This window comes from Scomber japonicus, chromosome 23 (assembly GCF_027409825.1).
Source record: "Scomber japonicus isolate fScoJap1 chromosome 23, fScoJap1.pri, whole genome shotgun sequence".
Taxonomy (NCBI): domain Eukaryota; kingdom Metazoa; phylum Chordata; class Actinopteri; order Scombriformes; family Scombridae; genus Scomber; species Scomber japonicus.
The window spans coordinates 25,709,953-25,730,627 of record NC_070600.1 but is presented as its reverse complement, the minus strand read 5'-3'; the positions used below and the strand labels follow the sequence as shown (position 1 = coordinate 25,730,627).

At 39.3% G+C, this 20,675-nt stretch overlaps 1 protein-coding gene across 1 annotated transcript in view; it reads right to left on the bottom strand.

Moving 5' to 3' along the window:
• flncb (filamin C, gamma b (actin binding protein 280)) overlaps positions 1–20,675 on the bottom strand; it is a 58,779-nt gene that overhangs the window by 33,621 nt on the left and 4,483 nt on the right. Inside the window, exons 6-13 of the mRNA XM_053313843.1 lie at positions 8,519–8,767; positions 7,426–7,523; positions 5,558–5,708; positions 4,980–5,098; positions 4,824–4,901; positions 3,943–4,105; positions 3,097–3,297; positions 1,432–1,554 (exon numbers count right to left, since the gene is read on the bottom strand). Coding sequence (XP_053169818.1) covers positions 1,432–1,554; positions 3,097–3,297; positions 3,943–4,105; positions 4,824–4,901; positions 4,980–5,098; positions 5,558–5,708; positions 7,426–7,523; positions 8,519–8,767 — 1,182 coding nt within the window. The remainder of the gene's footprint in view (positions 1–1,431; positions 1,555–3,096; positions 3,298–3,942; positions 4,106–4,823; positions 4,902–4,979; positions 5,099–5,557; positions 5,709–7,425; positions 7,524–8,518; positions 8,768–20,675) is intronic.

Sequence of the window (20,675 nt, the reverse complement as noted above, 5' to 3'; positions counted from 1 at the left end):
GACCCGGGAGGACGACAGGAGGGTTAAACATGATATTTACCCAAAATGACCTCACGTCTCTAAATGTCACCAGACTAAAGTGTAACAGACAGACACAGACGGACACACGGAGACGGCTGCAGGAGGAACGCTGTTAGTCAGCTGACTGACAGGAAGCAGTTTGCTGAGGCTGAAAGGGAAAAAGCAGCAAAGATGAAGAATGAAGGTTTTCAGTTTTCAGCTTCAGAACTTCAACACGTTAAAAAAAAGAATGAAAAACAAAGATGTGAAACATGTAGGGACCGTTTAAAGATGCTCAGATGTTTAATCATGTGGAATAATGTGGTGTTTGTTTGTTTGCAGGTAAAAAGCTGAATGAGCAGATTTTTTGAAACAGTATTTATGTTAAGAGGAGAAGAGACGGTCGAGATGATGATGAGGAGGATGATGATGAAGGCACATTCACACTCATCAACTGATAAAGAGTCACATAGTTCTTTGGTCATATGTGTGAATATATATGTGTGTGTGTGTGTGTGTGTGTCTGTGTGTGTGTGTGTGTGTGTGTGTGTGTGTGTGTGTGTGTGTGTGTGTATGTGTGTATTATTGGGCATTTGTTAGTTTTTGCTGTTTTTTTTTTTTTGCTGTTCAGGTGTTTTATATCTTCAACAACAAAAAATATCCAGTTTAAAGAATAAAGCAGCACTGGATTGTAAAGATGTTTATACACACACACACACACACACACACACACACACACACACACACACACACACACACACACACACACACACACACACACACACACACACACAGACACACACACACATATTAAGACACACACACAGAAACAAATACAAACATGTATATTAAGACACACACATACACAAATTAACACACACACACACACACACACACACACACAGAGAGAGAGAAACAAATACGAACACGCATATTAAGACCCACACACACACACACACACACACACACACTCTGGTTAATAAAATAAATAGTTAAGTTAATGGGTTCACTCTTCATCTCTAAATTGGATGGTATTTTTTGGAGTTTAAAGTCAATAACATAAAATAAGTATTTTAATATTTAATTAATATTTTTTTAGTCTCATTAAATCATAAAATAAATGTGTTGATTCTGTTTTTACTGCTTTGAAATGTAAACATGAACAGCACGTAAAGGCTAAACTAAGTTGTAAATGGAGCTGAAGTAACGGTCTCTGTCCAGAGGGGGCGCCACACATCCACATTCACACAGTTTTTTGGGTTGTAGAAGAAGAAAAAGCTGCTGAGGACGAAGCAGGTGCTGCACATGCTGTAAAGCTAGAAACCCCTTCCAGAGGGGTCGAGGCAGGGATGGTTTTGATATGAGGTGGAAGGGACCAGGCGAGCGCAGGCAGGCTCCAGTCACACCCTCACCCCCCCGGCCTGTACTAACTTGGTCGCCTGGGTTTGGGCGGAGTTGGAGGGGGGGCTCTCCTGGTCTTGTCTGAGGGCGGGGTGCGTGTGGTCTGAGGTACAATCTGCACCGGAGACCCGGGAGGAGGGACGCTCTGTGAAACTGAAGGAGGGAACAACAGTGATGATACAAATGAACACACAGAGAGGACAGAGACCGCCAGGCGACACCAAGACTGGTTCTGCAAGTACCAGTCCCAAGTCAAAGACGTTTCAAACCAAGTTAAAACAAGTAGCTCTGGAGTCAAGTCTCAATCAAGACAACAAGAGGCAGACCCAGGGTCAAATCCCAAGTCAAGATTGGTAATCCCCAAGTCATGTCAAGTCAGGCAGGACCAGGGGCAAGTCCCCAATCGAGACAGACCATTCCTAGATCGCATCTTTAGTCCCAAGTGAAAATTGGCAGTGCTTAAATTAAAAGCCAAGCCAAAAATACTGTTGACAAGTTCCAAGTCAAGTGCTAAATCAAGACAACAAGTCTCAGATCATGCCACAAGATGCAAATCCAGGGTCAAGTCCCAGATCATGTCCTAAGTCAAGTCCCAAGTCAAAACTGGTAATCCTCAAGTTATGTCAAGTCAGCCAGGACCAGGGTCAAATCCCAAATCAAGACAGACAGTTCCTAAGTCACATCTTTAGGTGAGTCTCAAGTGAAGATTGGCAGTCCCCATATTAAGACCCAAGCCAAAAATACCGTACACAAGTTCCAAGTCAAGTGCTAAATCAAGACAGTACGTTCCAGGCCAAACCAAGGGAGGCAGGTCCAAGGAGAAGACCCAAATTGAGACAGACGATTCCTAGCTCACGTCATTAGACAAGTCCCTAGTGATGATCGGCAATCCCCAAATCAAGCCCCGAGCCAAAAATACTCCACGTTCCAGGTCAAGTCAAAAGCGACAGGTCCAAAGATAATTGAGACAAACAAGTCCCTAAACAAGAGCAGAGAAATCCTAATTCATGTTCTGAGTCTGATGAGTCTGGAAAGGAAGTCACAAATCAAAGTCGTGTCACAGCCAGGCAAGTCCCAAGACTAGAAAAGCAAGTCTCAAATTATTTTCTCATCAACTACCCTGAACATCTGTATCCAGCTAAGACTCTGTTTTTGGATCTGGGGCAGGATGTCAAGACGTTCAACTTGTGAAGTCCAAGTAAAGGTTCGAGTCACTGCCAAACTTTAGTAATGAATCATTCAGTGAAGTCTGAAGTCATCAAATATCTGATTCAAGTCCAAGTCACGTGACTCGAGGCCACAACTCTGCCTGCAGAGCTGAACACTGCAGCCCAAAAACCACGAGAGCATCCAGATTCAACCAATAAAACCCAGAACTGAGGAGCAGGAACCCACTGTCCCATCAGACCTGGACCCAGACTGGACTGTTACGGGAATCAAGCACTTTTAGTTCTTTAACGTCAGAGTTCAGTATGACATTCACTCTGATTAGAAGTAGATGCTGAGGAGTGGATGGTGGAGGTTACAAGAGGGGGGGTCAGAAAGTTCATTATAATTATATTAGTTGATGTACAGTATTAATAAAAAATATATATATTTATGACATTTCAAAATCAATTTAATCGTTACCTGAAAATTGATTTAAATGTTTACGTTTTAAATAACCATGTGAATAAACAGAAAGGTCAAACCTACCCTCGGAGATGTGGACAGTGAAAGGACTTCTGGGAATCTGCTGCCCAGCAAAGGTCACGTAAACTGTGTGAGGCCCCTCCAGGACGGGAACATAGGTGCAGCGGAAGATACTGTCCCCTTTGTTCTCCAGGACAATCTCCACTGTGTCTCTGCGGCCGTTTGAGTCCACAATGATGACGCCCACGTCTCCAGCGCCCGCCCCTGATGGACAGACAGACGGACAACGACACTCTCAGACTCTAAAGGAAGAACGTGATGGACAGAAATTCTCCATCCAAGGTAACATGGAAGTAGGACCTGTAATCCTAGTCCTGATACTTTGACGTACAGATTTCAGTTTTCAGTGCAAATTTGTATTTTAAGATGACTTGAATAAAAATGAGAAAACTCTCAAACTCTTACTGCTGAATATATTTACTAGTTTACAATTTATTCACTGTATTAGCTTATGATGTTTTGTTACTGAAGATTTGTGAAAATCCAAGACTGTACTAAAATCTGCATTATATGTGAAATAAATATAGCTATGTCCTTTCTACTTAAATTGCAGTTAAGTGCATACGTAAATTTGATATCTAGATAATCCTATGCACAATTGCTTGAGTCTATGTTACATAAAGACATAAATATACATGAATTTACAATATACTGTATACTCTGTCATTCAGTTGCTGTTATATATTTATTGTGATATATGCCATAAATATATCTTTGCAATAAGGCTCTCCTCTACCTACAAATACATCTGTATGTATATTTTAATTTGGTCAACTTACAGTAAATACTCAGTGCTTTAGTAAAATGTTGTAGTTGTAACATGATATCTTGAGTTTCAGTCTGATTTACCTGCGGTGTAAATATCAAAGTATGTCGGCTTGTTGGCCATGTTTCCTGACGGCTGCAGTCCCGGCCCGCGGGCCTGAACTCTGCTTGGGTCGCCCATGGCCTTCGAAATGTTCACCATGAAGGGACTTCTGTCGATGTCCTGACCAGCAAACAGCACCTTCACCTGAGAGCAACAGGAGCCTGTCAGGGTCTCTGAGGGTCTCTAACATCACTGATCAACAGAACAACCATCACTAAAACTAAAACTATTCATTATATTTATAGAATATAATGTTAAGGGTTGAAGAAGTTTTCGTCGTCATGGAGAAATAGTTTCCTCCATGGCTCATGTTCACATAAAATCACAAAACAATCAGACCTTATATTTAAATGACAAGCCGAAAACAGTCTCAGTGCTGCAACTAAGTCATGATATTCATTATTGATTAATAATGATTATTTTCTTTATCACATTTTTCCAAAGGACAACAGAACATCTTAAAGTGTTTTACTCCACCAACCGTCCAACACCTAAGATGATCCAGTTTTAGAGAGTAATTGTCATTTTTGTTTGGAATGGGGAATTGTGTCTTCTCATTTAAGAGCTTTTAAAATAATCAACATAGTTAGAAATTAATTTTCCATTGATCAACTAATCATTACAGGTGTTCCTTTCAGGGGGAAACAACTGAATTTGATCCAAAAGGTTCAAATATCCTAGTTTCAAATAAAGTAAGTACTGGAGTCTGAATGAAAGGACTGTTTGTGTTTCTGCTGCATTTTAAAGAACCATGATGATCAAACTTTCACTGTGACATGTGGCTGAAAGCTGGTAAGTGGGTATTTGTAGATATTTTCCTTTATTACTGCGGACATTTCTTCCAAAGTGAGATCTTGCTTACTTTATGAAGCCCCTCCACTTTGGGCAGGTAGACCACTGAGTAGGTCCTGTTCTTGTCGTTGTTGGGGATCACTCGCGCCTGATGGAGACAAAAAGAGACCACAGTGAATTTCCCTTTGTTTCATTTTGAATCATGTTTCCTGGAAAGTGTTCCCACCTCCTCTGTGTGTCCCTCTGGATCCTCCACATAAACCAGAACCTCGCCCAGTCCGGCCTCCACCGTCTCCACCAGGAACTCTGCTGGCTTCAGAACCACGTTACCTCGAGGTTCAATACCTGAAGACAGAAGAAGTTCAAACATGTTTTCATATTATTATTCTAATGATTTCAAGACTAAACCAACCCTAAAACATTAGAAATCCAGTCCTGATGAAGATGATTGATGCTGATGTGATGAACAGAATCTACAACAGAGTGGCACTTCGCTCTTTAACCAACCATCTTCAGGTGGATCAAACTGTTAAAACCTTTTCTGGAGAAAAACATCTGAACCAAGATGTTAAGTTATCTTTTTTCTTTGATTCTTATCTTCTTATCATTTTTATTCATCATTTCTTTTGTCTTTAATCTCTTTTATTACCTATAAAATGTACAAAAACGTTAAATTTCTTATAACTGACCCAGAAGTTGTACTGTTCCTTTAAGTGCTGGCATGTTATTGGTGCGTGTTGCTTAAATAAACACAGCTGGTTCTCATTAATAACTTGATTAAATTGGAGCCGTGTGTGGTTTTACCCGGTCCGAAGGCTTTGGCTCTCTTTGGGTGCAGCGTCTTCGCCCTGAGGGGGGCGCCGGGCTTCAGCTTGGCTTTGGGGAACTGAGACAGGTACGTCATCACCGAGTGCTCGTCCACGTTGGGGTCGACTATTTCCTCCGGAGCGATAACCTGCAGATACGATCAGATCAGATCAATGATTAATGATTAACGATCAAACTGATGCAGAGCAACCTCGAAGAGCCAAAAACTCATCAGACAAATGAAAACAGTTATAATGAACAAACACATCAGATCTGATTATATCGGGTCCAATAGCAATAAATCAGATCAATCTGCTGTGTGTGTGTGTGTGTGTGTGTGTGTGTGTGTGTGTGTGTGTGTGTGTGTGTGTGTGTGTGTGTGTGTGTGTGTGTGTGTGTGTGTTGTTATGCATGTTAAATGTTAAACAGCTGCTATGCCATTATTAGCAGAGCAAGAAGAAAGTAATGTATCATAGTTTATAAAATGTTTTTAAGGTCGGGAGCCTGAAGCATCAGTACAGTTGTCATGGTTACCGGCAGCTAAACAAACCATCATGAGACACTAAAATAAAATGATGAAAGATAAAAAAAGAAAAAAGAAAAAGTGCAACAAAAGTAAAAACTACTGTTAATGTGTGTTAACAATACAACAGTAGAGGGAGAGCAGTATCTGATCCTCTGCTGCAGTAATAGTCCATTATAAGTATCAGGTAACATCAAATGGAAATACTACAAGAACAGATATCTCAACGTGTACTCAATCACTGATACCTTTAACTAACTCTAACTTTAATTAACTCATTAATGTGTTAAAAGACCAGAATTTAATTTACCTGCTTCTTAAATATAAAATATATGTATGTCATTTAAGAAATAAAATAAACTAAAAGAACAACAATTAAAATATAAAATCAAATTGAATCTAAGTTCTGATTTTAAAACAGTTTTAATGATCTGTTGCTCCTCCTGACCTCTGAAAGGTTCATTTAATCACATGTCAGACAGACAGGAAGTGTGTTGTGATTAAAGCGGCTTCACAAGTATTTAAAGGTTTAAATCTCTTTCAGAGCTCAAAGAGCATGAAGACAAATCAAAGGTCTCTGTCAGTGAGCGTGTTTCTGCAGCTCCAGCTGTGATCGATCAGCTCCAGCTGTGATCGATCAGCTCCAGCTGTGATCGATCAGGAACTCTGCTGCTGCTCATTAACACTGAAAACATCTGCTGCTAAAAACACATCATCAGGCACATCCTGCACACATGGAAAATATGAGTTTAAGTGCCGTCGTTCATCATCCGTTTGTGTTTCTGCTGATATTTAAGCAGCTGACACACAAACACAGCTGCTGCTTTATTCCTGATGAAGCTCTTCACTTATATTTCTTTAACTTTTTCACCTTAAATAACTTTAAGGTTGTTAAAACAATCTGTGAGTTTTATTGACCTTTTAATAATGTTTAGAGTCAAGTTTGATTCATTAAAACATTACAAAGAGTAAAAGAGGATTGTAGTGGTGATTTGTCTTTAACATGAAATAAAATAAAAAAATATGGAGAAAAACAAATAATAAATAAACTCAAATTCAAACAGCTAATGAGGCAAAAATGAAATAAGTCCATCTTCCAGGACAGCATGAATTTCTTTCAGTTTGTTGTGACTATTGTTTGGATATAGACCAGTACCTTCAAAATAAAAGCCTTAACCAGTGCTTAAATTAACTAAAATGATACTATTATTAGAATCAAAGTAATTCAGCTGCATTACTTCATGTATGAGAACCTTGGTACCTTTAGATGATATATAACCTCCATGAGGAAATATATCTTCACACCACAGAACAGAACAAAGTAAATATAAAATAAAGTGACCTGCGGCACTCCGAGCCAATCATCAGCCTGCTGCATGGCCTCTCTGGCGTTCTCCACCGGCTGACTGGGATCCCATGTTTCCCAGTCTGGACAGAGACCTGAAAGCATCACGACACAGACGTTAATTAAGTCAACACACAGGAAGAGGGGACAGTGATGATGATTGGATGAGCTGAGGTTTCTTCCTGTTAAAAGAGTTTTTACTTCCTGCTGCTCATGTTGGCAATGCTGGGAGTTCGGTTCAGACCTTGAGATGACTTCTGTTGTGATTATATAAATATTTGATTGATTGATGAACATTGAATATTACTGACTGCTTCACGTCTTCTTGGTGTGATGAAGCAGTCTGAATATCTGACCGAACATTAACGTTAAAGCTTTGACGTTTGTCTTTAAATCTCCTCGATGTGACTGAACACAGAATCTATCAGATAATAACGACACAGCAGGTTTACTTATTGACTTCTCTTTACATTATTTACACTTCATGAGACCTCTGACGCCGTTGCTCTTGAGAAGAAGACAGCCATTCCTGCTGAAATGCACCATGGGAGTCGTAGTTAAGTTTTTATGATTACAGTCATGATGGTTTTTAGCTTTTTACTACAGAACCAGAACACAGTTAGAAACCAGCTCTCTGGTCTTTTACAACCACGTGGTCCATCAAGGACTCTCAGGTCTGCTGGCCGGTTGAAGCTCAGGAGAGACTGAGCCTTTTTTTTAAGTTGTAGTCCCAAAACTCTGAGTAACCTCTTCATGTTCGGCCTGGTTTTACATCCAGTCTTAAAAGATATTTTTATTCTTTGCCTTTTAAATCAGTCTTTTCTGTTCTAGTCTTTGTGTTTTGATGGCTGGGACTGTTGTGGAGGACCAGACCCAAAGGCTGACCTCAGTTCTTCCCAATAATAATTTTCCTTTAAAATAAAAGTGCATGATTCCTAACTTCCCACGCAGGCCAGTCAGGGACAAAGCTTTGGTTGTGGCCCACGGGTCTGATCTAATCCCACAAGAAGCCTTTTCAGCTTTCTCATGTCATTGATTACAGAGATTATTGATTATCGATCACAGTTTGGGACAGTCCTCCCGGTCCTACCTGGAGCGCAGTTGTCCACCAGAGCTCCCAGCGCCTTGCCGTCCCTCCAGTCTCGGTGGAAGTTGGTGATGGGCAGCTGGGGAACCTTGTTCTGGATCCAGCCCAGCAGACGCTGTTTGGGCGTCAGCTTCTTGGCGTCTTCGTCGTCCTCATCCTCCCACATGGGCATGGAGATGGAGTAGTGCAGGATCAGGGTCCAGATCAGACCCAGGATCAGCTTCAGGTTCCCGTCCACAATGGCTTTAGAGTCTGGAGGAGGGACAGGTATTGTATGACTGGTTATCACTTTTAAATTTGCATACTAAATATGTCACAGTGTCACTAACATGTACAGACTTTGATGAATCGTCTCTGTACAGCTGATTGTGTAACGTTCAAAAACAAACTGCTCCTCACATCTTCTCTGACTCAGACTGAAATTATCTGGATTATTTCCCTCCTTTCCACATACCATCACTTCTGTCTCCAAAGAACCAAGATGGTGACATTCAAAACACAAACTCGAGGCTTCGGATGATGTCATGAAGGCAACGTCCATTAACTTTTACAGCGTGTGGTGGAAATCTCTGGTTTCATGATCCTCTACGGTAGAACTTTAACCAGCTCTGGAGACTCCAGTCCATTATTCATATTAATCAGATTAATTGTCGTCGTTGGTTAAGTTTGTTTTATGAGCATACTTTGGTTTATTGTTGCCATGGTTACCCGTGGTTTAACCCATTTTCACTCTAACTTCATCACCTCCTAACTGACAGTCCCAACATTTGATTTCTAACAACATTATTCAAACTAATCAATGAATCTCTTCCTGGCGATGTTTACCTGCTCGCCAAAATAAAAGCTCCTGACTTTCATGCTGTTTTATCTTTTATCTTTTATTTTTATTTTCTTTCTCTCTGGTGGTTTCTGCCATCGACAGCAGCGAGTAGAGCTGCTGCACGATGATGTCATCCAACCCCGAGTCTGAGGAATGAGGTCAGTTTAAATAGGAAACACATGCATGCACACACACACACACACACACACACACACACACACACACACACTAACATCAGGAGGCAGAACACCGTCACCCACAGTCGATCCCACATTAACTGAACTGAAAACTAATTATTTGACCAAGTTTCTGATCCTTAATGCTTGATCCTTAATTAACTCTTCAAGTCCTTTCAGCTCCGTAGCTTAAACTGACTCTTTGACTCCTTTCAGCAATTTGACATCAACTGACATTTAAACACTTTTCATTCATTCATTCATTCATTCAAACCTTTATGTAAGCATTGAAAATCATAATTTCCCTTATTTGCAATTTCATTTAATAGTTTCGACTCCTTTCAGCATCGTCACTTCACCCAAACGTCATCAGACTCAAACTTAAACCAACTCTTCAACTCTTCACTTCATCTGACACTTTAACTACTTTCAGCTCTTTCACATCAAATGAAAAACTTGAAAAGAAGAAAAGAAACTCATTTTAGTGCTTTAACCCAACCAGATCCTTCTTTGCTTCATCTATTTGACTTTAACTGACACTTCAACTCCTTTCAGCACTTTCACTTCAACTAACACCAACTGCTTTATTCCTAAGCTACTTTCACTGCCATCACATGAACTAACCCTTCAGCTCCTTTTATACTTTAACTTGAAATGACACTTTAACTCATGAACCCTTCTCCAGCTGTGTTTTGTTCTGACCTGTGGAAAAGGTGTGTGTGTGTGTGTGTGTGTGTGTGTGTGTGTGTGTACCTGTATATCTATCATGGTGAGGACCTGAGTTTAAATCCTGCGTATTGGGGACATTTTGTTGAGTCCTCGCTTTGACACAAACCTTCAAAGGACTGTTTTACGGTTCAAACCTGGTTTCAGAGTTCAGCTTCATTTCAGAGTTTGGAAGGTTTGAGATTACGTTGAGTCAGTGAAGGTCCTCATAAAGATAGATGGACGAACGAGAGTGTTTCCGTTGTCTTGCGGATAATAATGAAATCATATTTTCCTCTGAGCTCAGATGACTGTTATTCACACACTCACACACACACACACACACTCTCACACACACACACACACACACACACACACACACACACACACACACACACACACACAGGAAACTCTGTGTCCAGAGATTAGTCAGGTCCAGAGAGGAAGTGTTTTGGTCGGAGCGTCGCTGTAATCTTTCCCCAGGAAACAGGAGCTGCTGTGTTTGCTCCGCTGAACTCTGAACTCTCTGAACAGAAACTCATCTAACAGCTGATTACTGCGCTGTTCGCTGGACATTCAGCAGATTTTAACTGAAGTGTTTATAAAATACCTGCAGTCTGCCCTCCGTCATGTTTACTGTTCAATGAAGGAACTTTTTGTTTTATGGAGAAACTTATTCATATTTATTCACGTTGGTGCATTTTGCAGGATTGTGAGTTAATATGTGAACATTTAATAAAAACTAAACTGTAACTCTGTGGTTCTCAGCTGGGCTTCAAAGATTTACTGTAAATAATTATTTTGATATGTTAGAAGTTAGAAGAACCATCAAAGTACAGACTGAGTTATATAAAGCAAACATATGAGAACAAATAAAGAAGATGAGCACACAGATAAGATAATAACTCCTCACAACACAATAATCATGTATGAATATGTCTTCATTAATGTTGAGTTTCCACCAGCGTTGGCTCAGATTACTTTAAATACTCTTCTTTAAAGTTTACTGATTATTTTACATTTAGTGACATCATGTGTTGTATTATTCCAACAGTAACCTGATTATATTTGATTACTTTATGATTATCTGGGTTCATGCTGTATGTCAAGTAGTTTATAATCCGTTATGTTCTTAAAGTCAAGTTGTTGAACTCTTGAATATGAATCAAAGTGAAGTTAAGAGTCCAACATGTTTCCTGCTCAGGTGAAGCTCTGCAGGCTGCTCGATGTTTGCACAAGAAAATAAATAAACAAATAAGTTTTCAGGCTGTAAAACTAAAAGTGTTGCGTGTTTCCTCCCAGCAGAGCCGCCTCGCTCACTCTGAGGCAGAAAGCTGTGAAACCTGAAAGGGCTCTGGTGTTCTGAGCTGCACAATAACAAGTCCTGTTGATCCCTTAACGTCTCACACTCGGTCACCAACGGTTACCAAACAAACAAGTGAAAGGTCCCACAGCTGAGAAACAATAGTCCTGATAGAAAGACTACAGTGTCTGAGGAAACCCCCCGCCCCCCCGCCCCCCCCACAGACCCCAGGGTGACGGAGACACTGTGTAATGCTGACATTTTGAAAGAGAAGCTTTATGAGAGGAAGTGCTGGACGGAGAGTGGAAAGAGGAAAAAGGAAGGATGACGATGGAGGGAAGGAATTATTATTATTATTGTTATTATTATTATTCTCAGCAGGAAGCCCCCTGCTGGCCGAAAGCTTCATAACACCCAACAACAGGACGCTGTTACATGTTCTTTTGATTCTTCCACTACATTTATTTAACAGCTACAACAGTAACATGCTGCTCTAACACTGATGCTTCACTATTAATAATCTAATGATGTCATCTATAATAATATATCACTACTTTTACTGTAATACTGCATACTACATCACTATAATACTGCAGTACTTTTACTGTAATACTGCATACTACATCACTATAATACTGCAGTACTTTTACTGTAATACTACATACTACATCACTATAATACTGCAGTACTTTTACTGTAATACTGCATACTACATCACTATAATACTGCAGTACTTTTACTGTAATACTGCATACTACATCACTATAATACTGCAGTACTTTTACTGTAATACTGCATACTACATCACTATAATACTGCAGTACTTTTACTGTAATACTGCAGTACTTTTACTGTAATACTGCATACTACATCACTATAATACTGCAGTACTTTTACTGTAATACTGCATACTACATCACTATAATACTGCAGTACTTTTACTGTAATACTGCAGTACTTTTACTGTAATACTGCATACTACATCACTATAATACTGCAGTACTTTTACTGTAATACTGCATACTACATCACTATAATACTGCAGTACTTTTACTGTAATACTGCAGTACTTTTACTGTAATACTGCATACTACATCACTATAATACTGCAGTACTTTTACTGTAATACTGCATACTACATCACTATAATACTGCAGTACTTTTACTGTAATACTGCAGTACTTTTACTGTAATACTGCATACTACATCACTATAATACTGCAGTACTTTTACTGTAATACTGCAGTACTTTTACTGTAATACTGCATACTACATCACTATAATACTGCAGTAAAGGAGTAAGTGCTCTTATAATCAGCGTGTTGTACTTCACACAGTTTGTTTTGGACTGAGCTGATAAATTTGGACTCCGGTGATGAAGACTTGGGGAAACCCCTCACATGTCTGTAGTTTTAGGGAATGTGAGCCAGATCTAATTAGACACACACACACACACACACACACACACACACACACACACACACACACACACACACACACACACACACACACACACACACACACACACACACACACACACACACACACACACACACACACACACTCACACACACACAGAGCAGGTGGGCAGCAGCTGTATAAATGTGTGTGTTGTTGTTTATCCTGACTGACGAGAGTGTTCAGCTTCACAAAGACACACGGCTATTTAAAGACACACACACACACACACACACACACACACACACACACACACCTGTGACCTATAAAAGCCTGCAGAGCGCTTCCAGCCGGCAGCTGGAGGCTTGAAATCCTCGAGAGTGACACACAAACTGCTGCTGGACCAATCAGCTGCTGACACGTCTCCAATCTAACAGTCAGATTATTGATCAGATTTAAACAATTATAGCTTTGATTGACAGCTGAGTGTTTATACAGTGTTTGTATATATAAATATGTTTTACTACTATTGTTTTTTATTGCTTTTGTACTAATTATTTATTGTTCTTTATATGCTTTTCATATGTTTACTGTCCACTTTGTTGACTACTGCACATTTCCCGACTGTATTACTAATAAAGGAATATCTTATCTTAAGGTTCCTTGAGTTGCTTTTATCTCTGTTAGATAATATTTGTCTGTTCTTGTTTTTTCCTGCATTAAAATGTTTTTATTTGATGACATTAAATATAACCCCCCCTTCTTCTTTTAGTCTTTCTATTGTTTTTATTCTAATCTATCATCGTGTTTTTATTACGCATATGAAGATAAACTTCTTGAATCTCTTTGTTCTCTTTTATCACACAATTATTTTATGATTTGTGTATTTTGTCGCCTCTATAAATAAAGTTTATCATTATTAGGATTATTATTAGAGATGTTCCCAGTTCCCATGAGGCTAAACCTACTGCTCAACACACACCAACAATAAAAGAACAAACAGTAAAAGCAGTGAACACATGGAGAATAAAACTCCTTACAGAGCCGACATGAAGCAAATAAAGAGCACAAACAAGCCAGCAGCAGTAAATAATCACTCTGCTTGTTTCATAGCAGCCGCAGTAAAAAGGAGACGAGCTGCGATGCTGCAGTTCACTTCAAAGCTTCTGCTGAACCTCTTCAGGACCATCGTGGTTTATTCCTCATCCAGATATTTAACCCTTTACATCCTGCTCATATTCTGACTCATAAATAACCTCTACACCAAATCACATTCATAGATTCTCCATCAGTCATTAATATTTGATTAATCCTTCTGTTACAATCAGGATTTTATTTGATAGAATATGAAGAATACAACATGTTTAAATGCTGATTCTTGAATTTAATAATAAGTAGACACTGGATAAAATGTGTATCAGCGGCACAAACATAAAAACGTCTGCATTTTATTTCTATTTCTGTAAACTGTGGGTCACATTTGGAAGAGTAGCTAAAAGAAGTATGAAGCTCTAAATATGGAAACATGGGTCAAACCCTGAACAGTATGTAAGGGTTAAATAAAGTTTCTGCTGTGGTGTTGATGGTTGTGTTAGTGAAGTCAGTTAAACTAGTGACCAGGAAGTACATTATTATATTTTATGTGTGGTAATCTGACCTGATGTGTAACATTTGATACAGATTAAAGGATGAAGCTGCCAGGTTTTATTTCAGGTTCTTATTGTTAACCAATCTCATGAGCCAAAGTCAGGAGATTGTGATATGTATCTGTTTCTATGGCAACACAACAAATCAATGTAATCAGATTGTTGCAGTTGGTTTCTGATTGGTTCCCTGCAGGATCAATAGAGTCCTCATGTTATGTCTCAAACATCCAGAACACAGAAACTTCTTTTCTTTAGTTAAACATCAACGTAACTTTCTTCAAATCTAAAACTTTTAACCAGTTTACAGTCATCTGTTTGAAATCTGATCAATAAGCTGATCACAAGCCGTAAATGTCAATGTATACAACTTAGTGTGTGTGTGTGTGTGTGTGTGTGTGTGTGTGTGTGTGTGTGTGTGTGTGTGTGTGTGTGTGTCAGCTGTCGTCACAGTTGTTCTGAGGCATTTTAGCCAGCAGCTGGAGGGTCAACAGATCCTGACACATACACACACACACACACACACACACACACACACACACACACACACACACACTCTTTCTCAACCATCCTCCTCCCCTTTACTCCCACACACAGACAGTATTCACCCCCCCCCCATGTCATGCGGTCTGTTAGGGCGTGTGTGTGTGTGTGTGTGTATGTGTCTGTGTGTGTGTGCGTGTGTGTATGTGTGTATGTGTGTGTGTGTGTGTCTGCGTGAGTACGGGGGGGTTGGCCAGTAACAAGACTGAACGTTTGTTGTTCAGAGTCAAACTGCTCTGAACGATAATGATGAGGCTGCAGCAGCAGTGTGACAGTCAGCAGATCACACACACACACACACACACACACACACACACACACACACACACACACACACACACACACACACACACACACACACACACACACACACACACACACACACACAGTGACTCTGAGTTATAAACAGATCTTCATATAAATAGACTGTTTTTTTATATTATTCAACATTCAACAACTATTCTACAGCCTGTAGAGCTTCAGGTCACTCCGAAGGAAACAGAAACCATCAAACTATCAAACTATCAAACCACCAAACTATCAAACCATCAAACCATCAAACCATCAAACCACCAAACTATCGAACCGCCAAACTATCGAACCGCCAAACTATCGAACCATCAAACCACCAAACCACCAAACTATCAAACCATCAAAGCACCAAACCATCAAACCATAAAAACCACCAAACTATCGAACTATCAAACCATCAAACCACCAAACTATCAAACCACCAAACCACCAAACTATCAAACTATCAAACCATCAAACTACCAAACTATCAAACCATCAAACCATCAAACTATCAAACCATCAAACCACCAAACCATCAAACGACCAAACTATCAAACCACCAAACCATCAAACTATCAAACCATCAAACCACCAAACCATCAAACTACCAAACTATCAAACCACCAAACCATCAAACTACCAAACTATCAAACCACCAAACCACCAAACTATCAAACCATCAAACCACCAAACCACCAAACTATCAAACCATCAAACCAACAAACTATCAAACCACCAAACTATCAAACCACCAAACCATCAAACTATCAAACCACCAAACTATCAAACCACCAAACCATCAAACTATCAAACCATCAAACCACCAAACTATCAAACTATCAAACCACCAAACTATCAAACCATCAAACCATCAAACTATCAAACTATCAAACTATCAAACCACCAAACCATCAAACCATCAAACCATCAAACTATCAAACCACCAAACTATCAAACCATCAAACCACCAAACTATCAAACTATCAAACTATCAAACCACCAAACCATCAAACCATCAAACCATCAAACTATCAAACCACCAAACTATCAAACCACCAAACTATCAAACCACCAAACTATCAAACTATCAAACCATTAAACCATCAAACTATCAAACTATCATACCACCAAACTATCAAACCATCAAACTATCAAACTATCAAACCATCAAACCACCAAACTATCAAACTATCAAACCACCAAACTATCAAACCACCAAACTATCAAACTATCAAACCACCAAACCATCAAACCACCAAACTATCAAACTATCAAACCACCAAACTATCAAACCACCAAACTATCAAACTATCAAACCATCAAACCATCAAACTATCAAACCATCAAACTATCAAACCATCAAACTATCAAACCACCAAACCACCAAACTATCAAACCACCAAACTATCAAACTATCAAACTATCAAACCACCAAACCATCAAACCACCAGACTATCAAACCACCAAACTATCAAACCACCAAACCATCAAACCATCAAACCACCAAACCATCAAACCACCAAACCATCAAACTATCAAACCACCAAACTATCAAACCACCAAACCATCAAACTATCAAACTATCAAACCATCAAACCATCAAACCACCAAACCATCAAACCACCAAACTATCAAACCACCAAACCACCAAACCATCAAACCACCAAACCATCAAACTATCAAACCACCAAACTATCAAACCACCAAACTATCAAACCACCAAACCATCAAACCATCAAACCACCAAACCATCAAACTATCAAACCATCAAACTATCAAACTATCAAACCATCAAACCATCAAACCACCAAACCATCAAACCACCAAACAACCAAACTATCAAACCATCAAACCACCAAACAACCAAACCACCAAACTATCAAACCACCAAACCATCAAACCACCAAACCATCAAACCACCAAACCATCAAACCACCAAACAACCAAACTATCAAACCATCAAACCACCAAACAACCAAACCACCAAACTATCAAACCACCAAACCATCAAACCACCAAACCATCAAACCACCAAACCATCAAACCATCAAACCACCAAACTATCAAACCGTCAAACTATCAAACCACCAAACTATCAAACCATCAAACCACCAAACCACCAAACCACCAAACCATCAAACCATCAAACTATCAAACTATCAAACCATCAGTCAACACTTGGTCTTTATTAACTTATAAATTTGAGTAATTATCTTATTATTGATGGTTTGACTTGCAGGTAAACTGGTTTCTTCTTGTTTTAACTGAAACGTTGCTGCTTTATTGACCGTCTGATCACAACAAACAGGAGACCGCTTTAGTTTCTGGTCTTTTCTTTCTCTGCTCTGAGCCACATGTCTTCTCCTGCAGGAAACATGAAGTCATCAGTCTGTTGGAGCGCAGATAGAGGGGGAGGATAATCTGGCAACCCTCCTGCTGACCTGCATTCATCCACAGAGACTTCAGACCGACACAAACCAGCGGCTCACGTTAACAACCCAAACCACAGAAACTCTCTTTGCTTCTTTCTTTCTCTCTACCGCAGAATGACAGGAACAGAATGTCAGGAACTTCACCAAGCCTGGATGTTTAAGAAGCTTTCATCATGAAACAACGATAAAACCAAAAACCCTTCATCTAACAGAAACACAGCACTCATTAATCTACTCAAGTGTTTTCTTATGAAATTTATGGAAGCCTAAAAGTGTCTACTAATTAACTAATTAAAAGGTATAATATGTAACTTTACACATTATAATGTTTTGTTTTGCAGTTAAATTAAACCCGAAAATGTTCAAACTCAGAGAAATCTGTAATCAAGGTACCGAACTGTTTCATTTGGCTGCTTGTGTCAGTGTCAGTTTAAAGCCACATTTATATCTTTCAACGTTTAGATCTTGGACATTTTTAACCAGATAATTCGTCTGTCAGTAAAACAATGCGACTCCTATGATCCCACACTTCACATCATCAAACTGCGTATTCTGTTAGTGTTTTTATTGAGAGACCCCTAGTGGCAGAAATGACATATTGCGTAATGAGGACATTCAATATGAGCTCAGGTGATATTAATGTTAAGGGAATGTATTTTCTTATTTTAATAGGATTAAACACCAATGTAAACACACTTATGAATATTATATTTCTTTTCTGCTACAGTCCTCTAAATTCTACACACTGCACCTTTAAATAGTTTTATAAAAGAGAACAAACGTCTACAACAAACGTAGGCCACCTCTTTAGATGTATTTAATCATATATTCATATATTTTATGTTTTTTAATGATTTTAAAAACCTTGAAATTTACTAAATGCCTTTAAAAGCTTTCTGTGAATGTTTGAAAAGCTTTTAAAAAGAAGTTAAAGTAAAGAAGAGGAACTGTTACTGATGTTCAGGTTTTACTCTTAAATCTATTGATCGTGCAAAATGCATCAAAACTAAGTTTCAGTTCTTCCATAATCTTGTTTCATGTTTTATGTTTGGTTTAAAATTTCATTGATATTCTTTCCGGGAAACCTTTTGGGGAATTATTATTTTAGGCTTTTCTGTCTCTGTGATATAAATCATGTTTTTGATATAAAAAGTTGGTCTGATGCAAACACAGTGACAGACTGATGCATGGCTCAGTAATACTGTGTAGAGGAGGTGGAGGTGGGGAGGTGGGGAGGGTGATGGGGGGGTCCTGGCTCCAGCTGAACATTCCTCTCTGCTGACTGCAGCACACATGGAAATCATTACAGACGGAGCGAGTCGGCCTGAAACAACCAGTTTAAGAATGAAGCTGGGTGACATAGATCAGAGACCAGCGTTGCCTCACCTGCGGGACAGAAGACACGAAGCACCCGGACTGTGAGGGAGGGGACGACGCTTCAGCCCACTGCCTCACTCTGATCATTACACTCTTTACAACATGATAGTTTGGAGATTAAACCGACAAAACAGAACAGAAAAAGGCCCAAATCCAGAGAACAGCAGATCACTCCTAACCTGACAGACATTCTCTCTGATGCATTCTTGGTTTTACTGTCAGAACAACCAATAAAAGCTTATTAATGATCTAATGTGTAAAATCTCTCCTGTGTGCTCATATTGAAGAGCTGCAGAGTCAGGAGACATTCAGGTTCCGATGTTTCATGACAGTGATGAACTAAACGTTGAGCCGATACACAGATATTACACAGTGAGAGCAACTAAAGCGTATCTAGTCAACATGCGTCACAGTTTGAACCCGTGTGAGTCTCTGTGTTTACAGTCTGCGAAGCTTCAGTTTCGACTTTGAACGTCGTAAAACTCCACGTCTGACTCTCTGCGAGGACTCGACCTCACTGACAGTCACATGTGTCAGTGATGAGTCTCATAAATAAATAATGCAAAGAAAACTATTAACAGGACATTGAGTCTCTTTGTGTAGCTGCTGAGCTCAGACCATGATGATGAGTGAAATATCTCAACTATCTATCAAATCATTAAATGCATTGCAGTGAAGTTACTTCCTGGTGTTCATGTTCCTCTCAGGATGAACTATAATAACTAATTAGCATCATTACTGTGAGTGTGTAAGCATGTTGATGTTAGCACTTAGCTCTAAACTCTCAGCTGTCTGACTGACCAGAGAAACATTTCATCTTATTATTATTTATTACACTTTTATTTGTTTTATTAGTAATGAGTTTTTAGTTTTTTTCCTTTCTACTTGTCTGGAGTCCAGTCTTCAGTTGTGTCTACGTACCAACTAGGGCTGGGTATCGTTTAGAAAATTAGGATACGAGTACCAATCCATGTAATTAAAGTGATACTAACGGAGTCCTTCAACATTAACACATGTAGTCTCTGTGTGTTATTGTGTGTTATTGTGTGTAACAGTGTGTAACAGTGTGTAAAAGTGTGTAAAAGTGTGTAGTGTAACAGTGTGTAGTGTAACAGTGTGTAGTGTGGACTCACTGAGCGTTTAGGAGGCATCTTGGCTGCTGAACTGCTAAACGCGCTAACTGAAATTCACCTCAACTTCACCACCACAGACGGGTCGTAACTGCTGTGGCAGTGGACCAATCACATGTCGCGTTAAATAGATATAGATAGAACACGATTACAGGTATCGATGGATGGAAGACGCTTAGACACTACAACCGATTTATTTTGGTCAATACTTTAAATGGTATTGAGTACCGATACTCAGCCCTACCACCTACCTACCTACCTACCTATCTATCTATCTATCTATCTATCTATCTATCTTCTTCTACCTATATTACACCATACACTGTTTCCAAACACTAA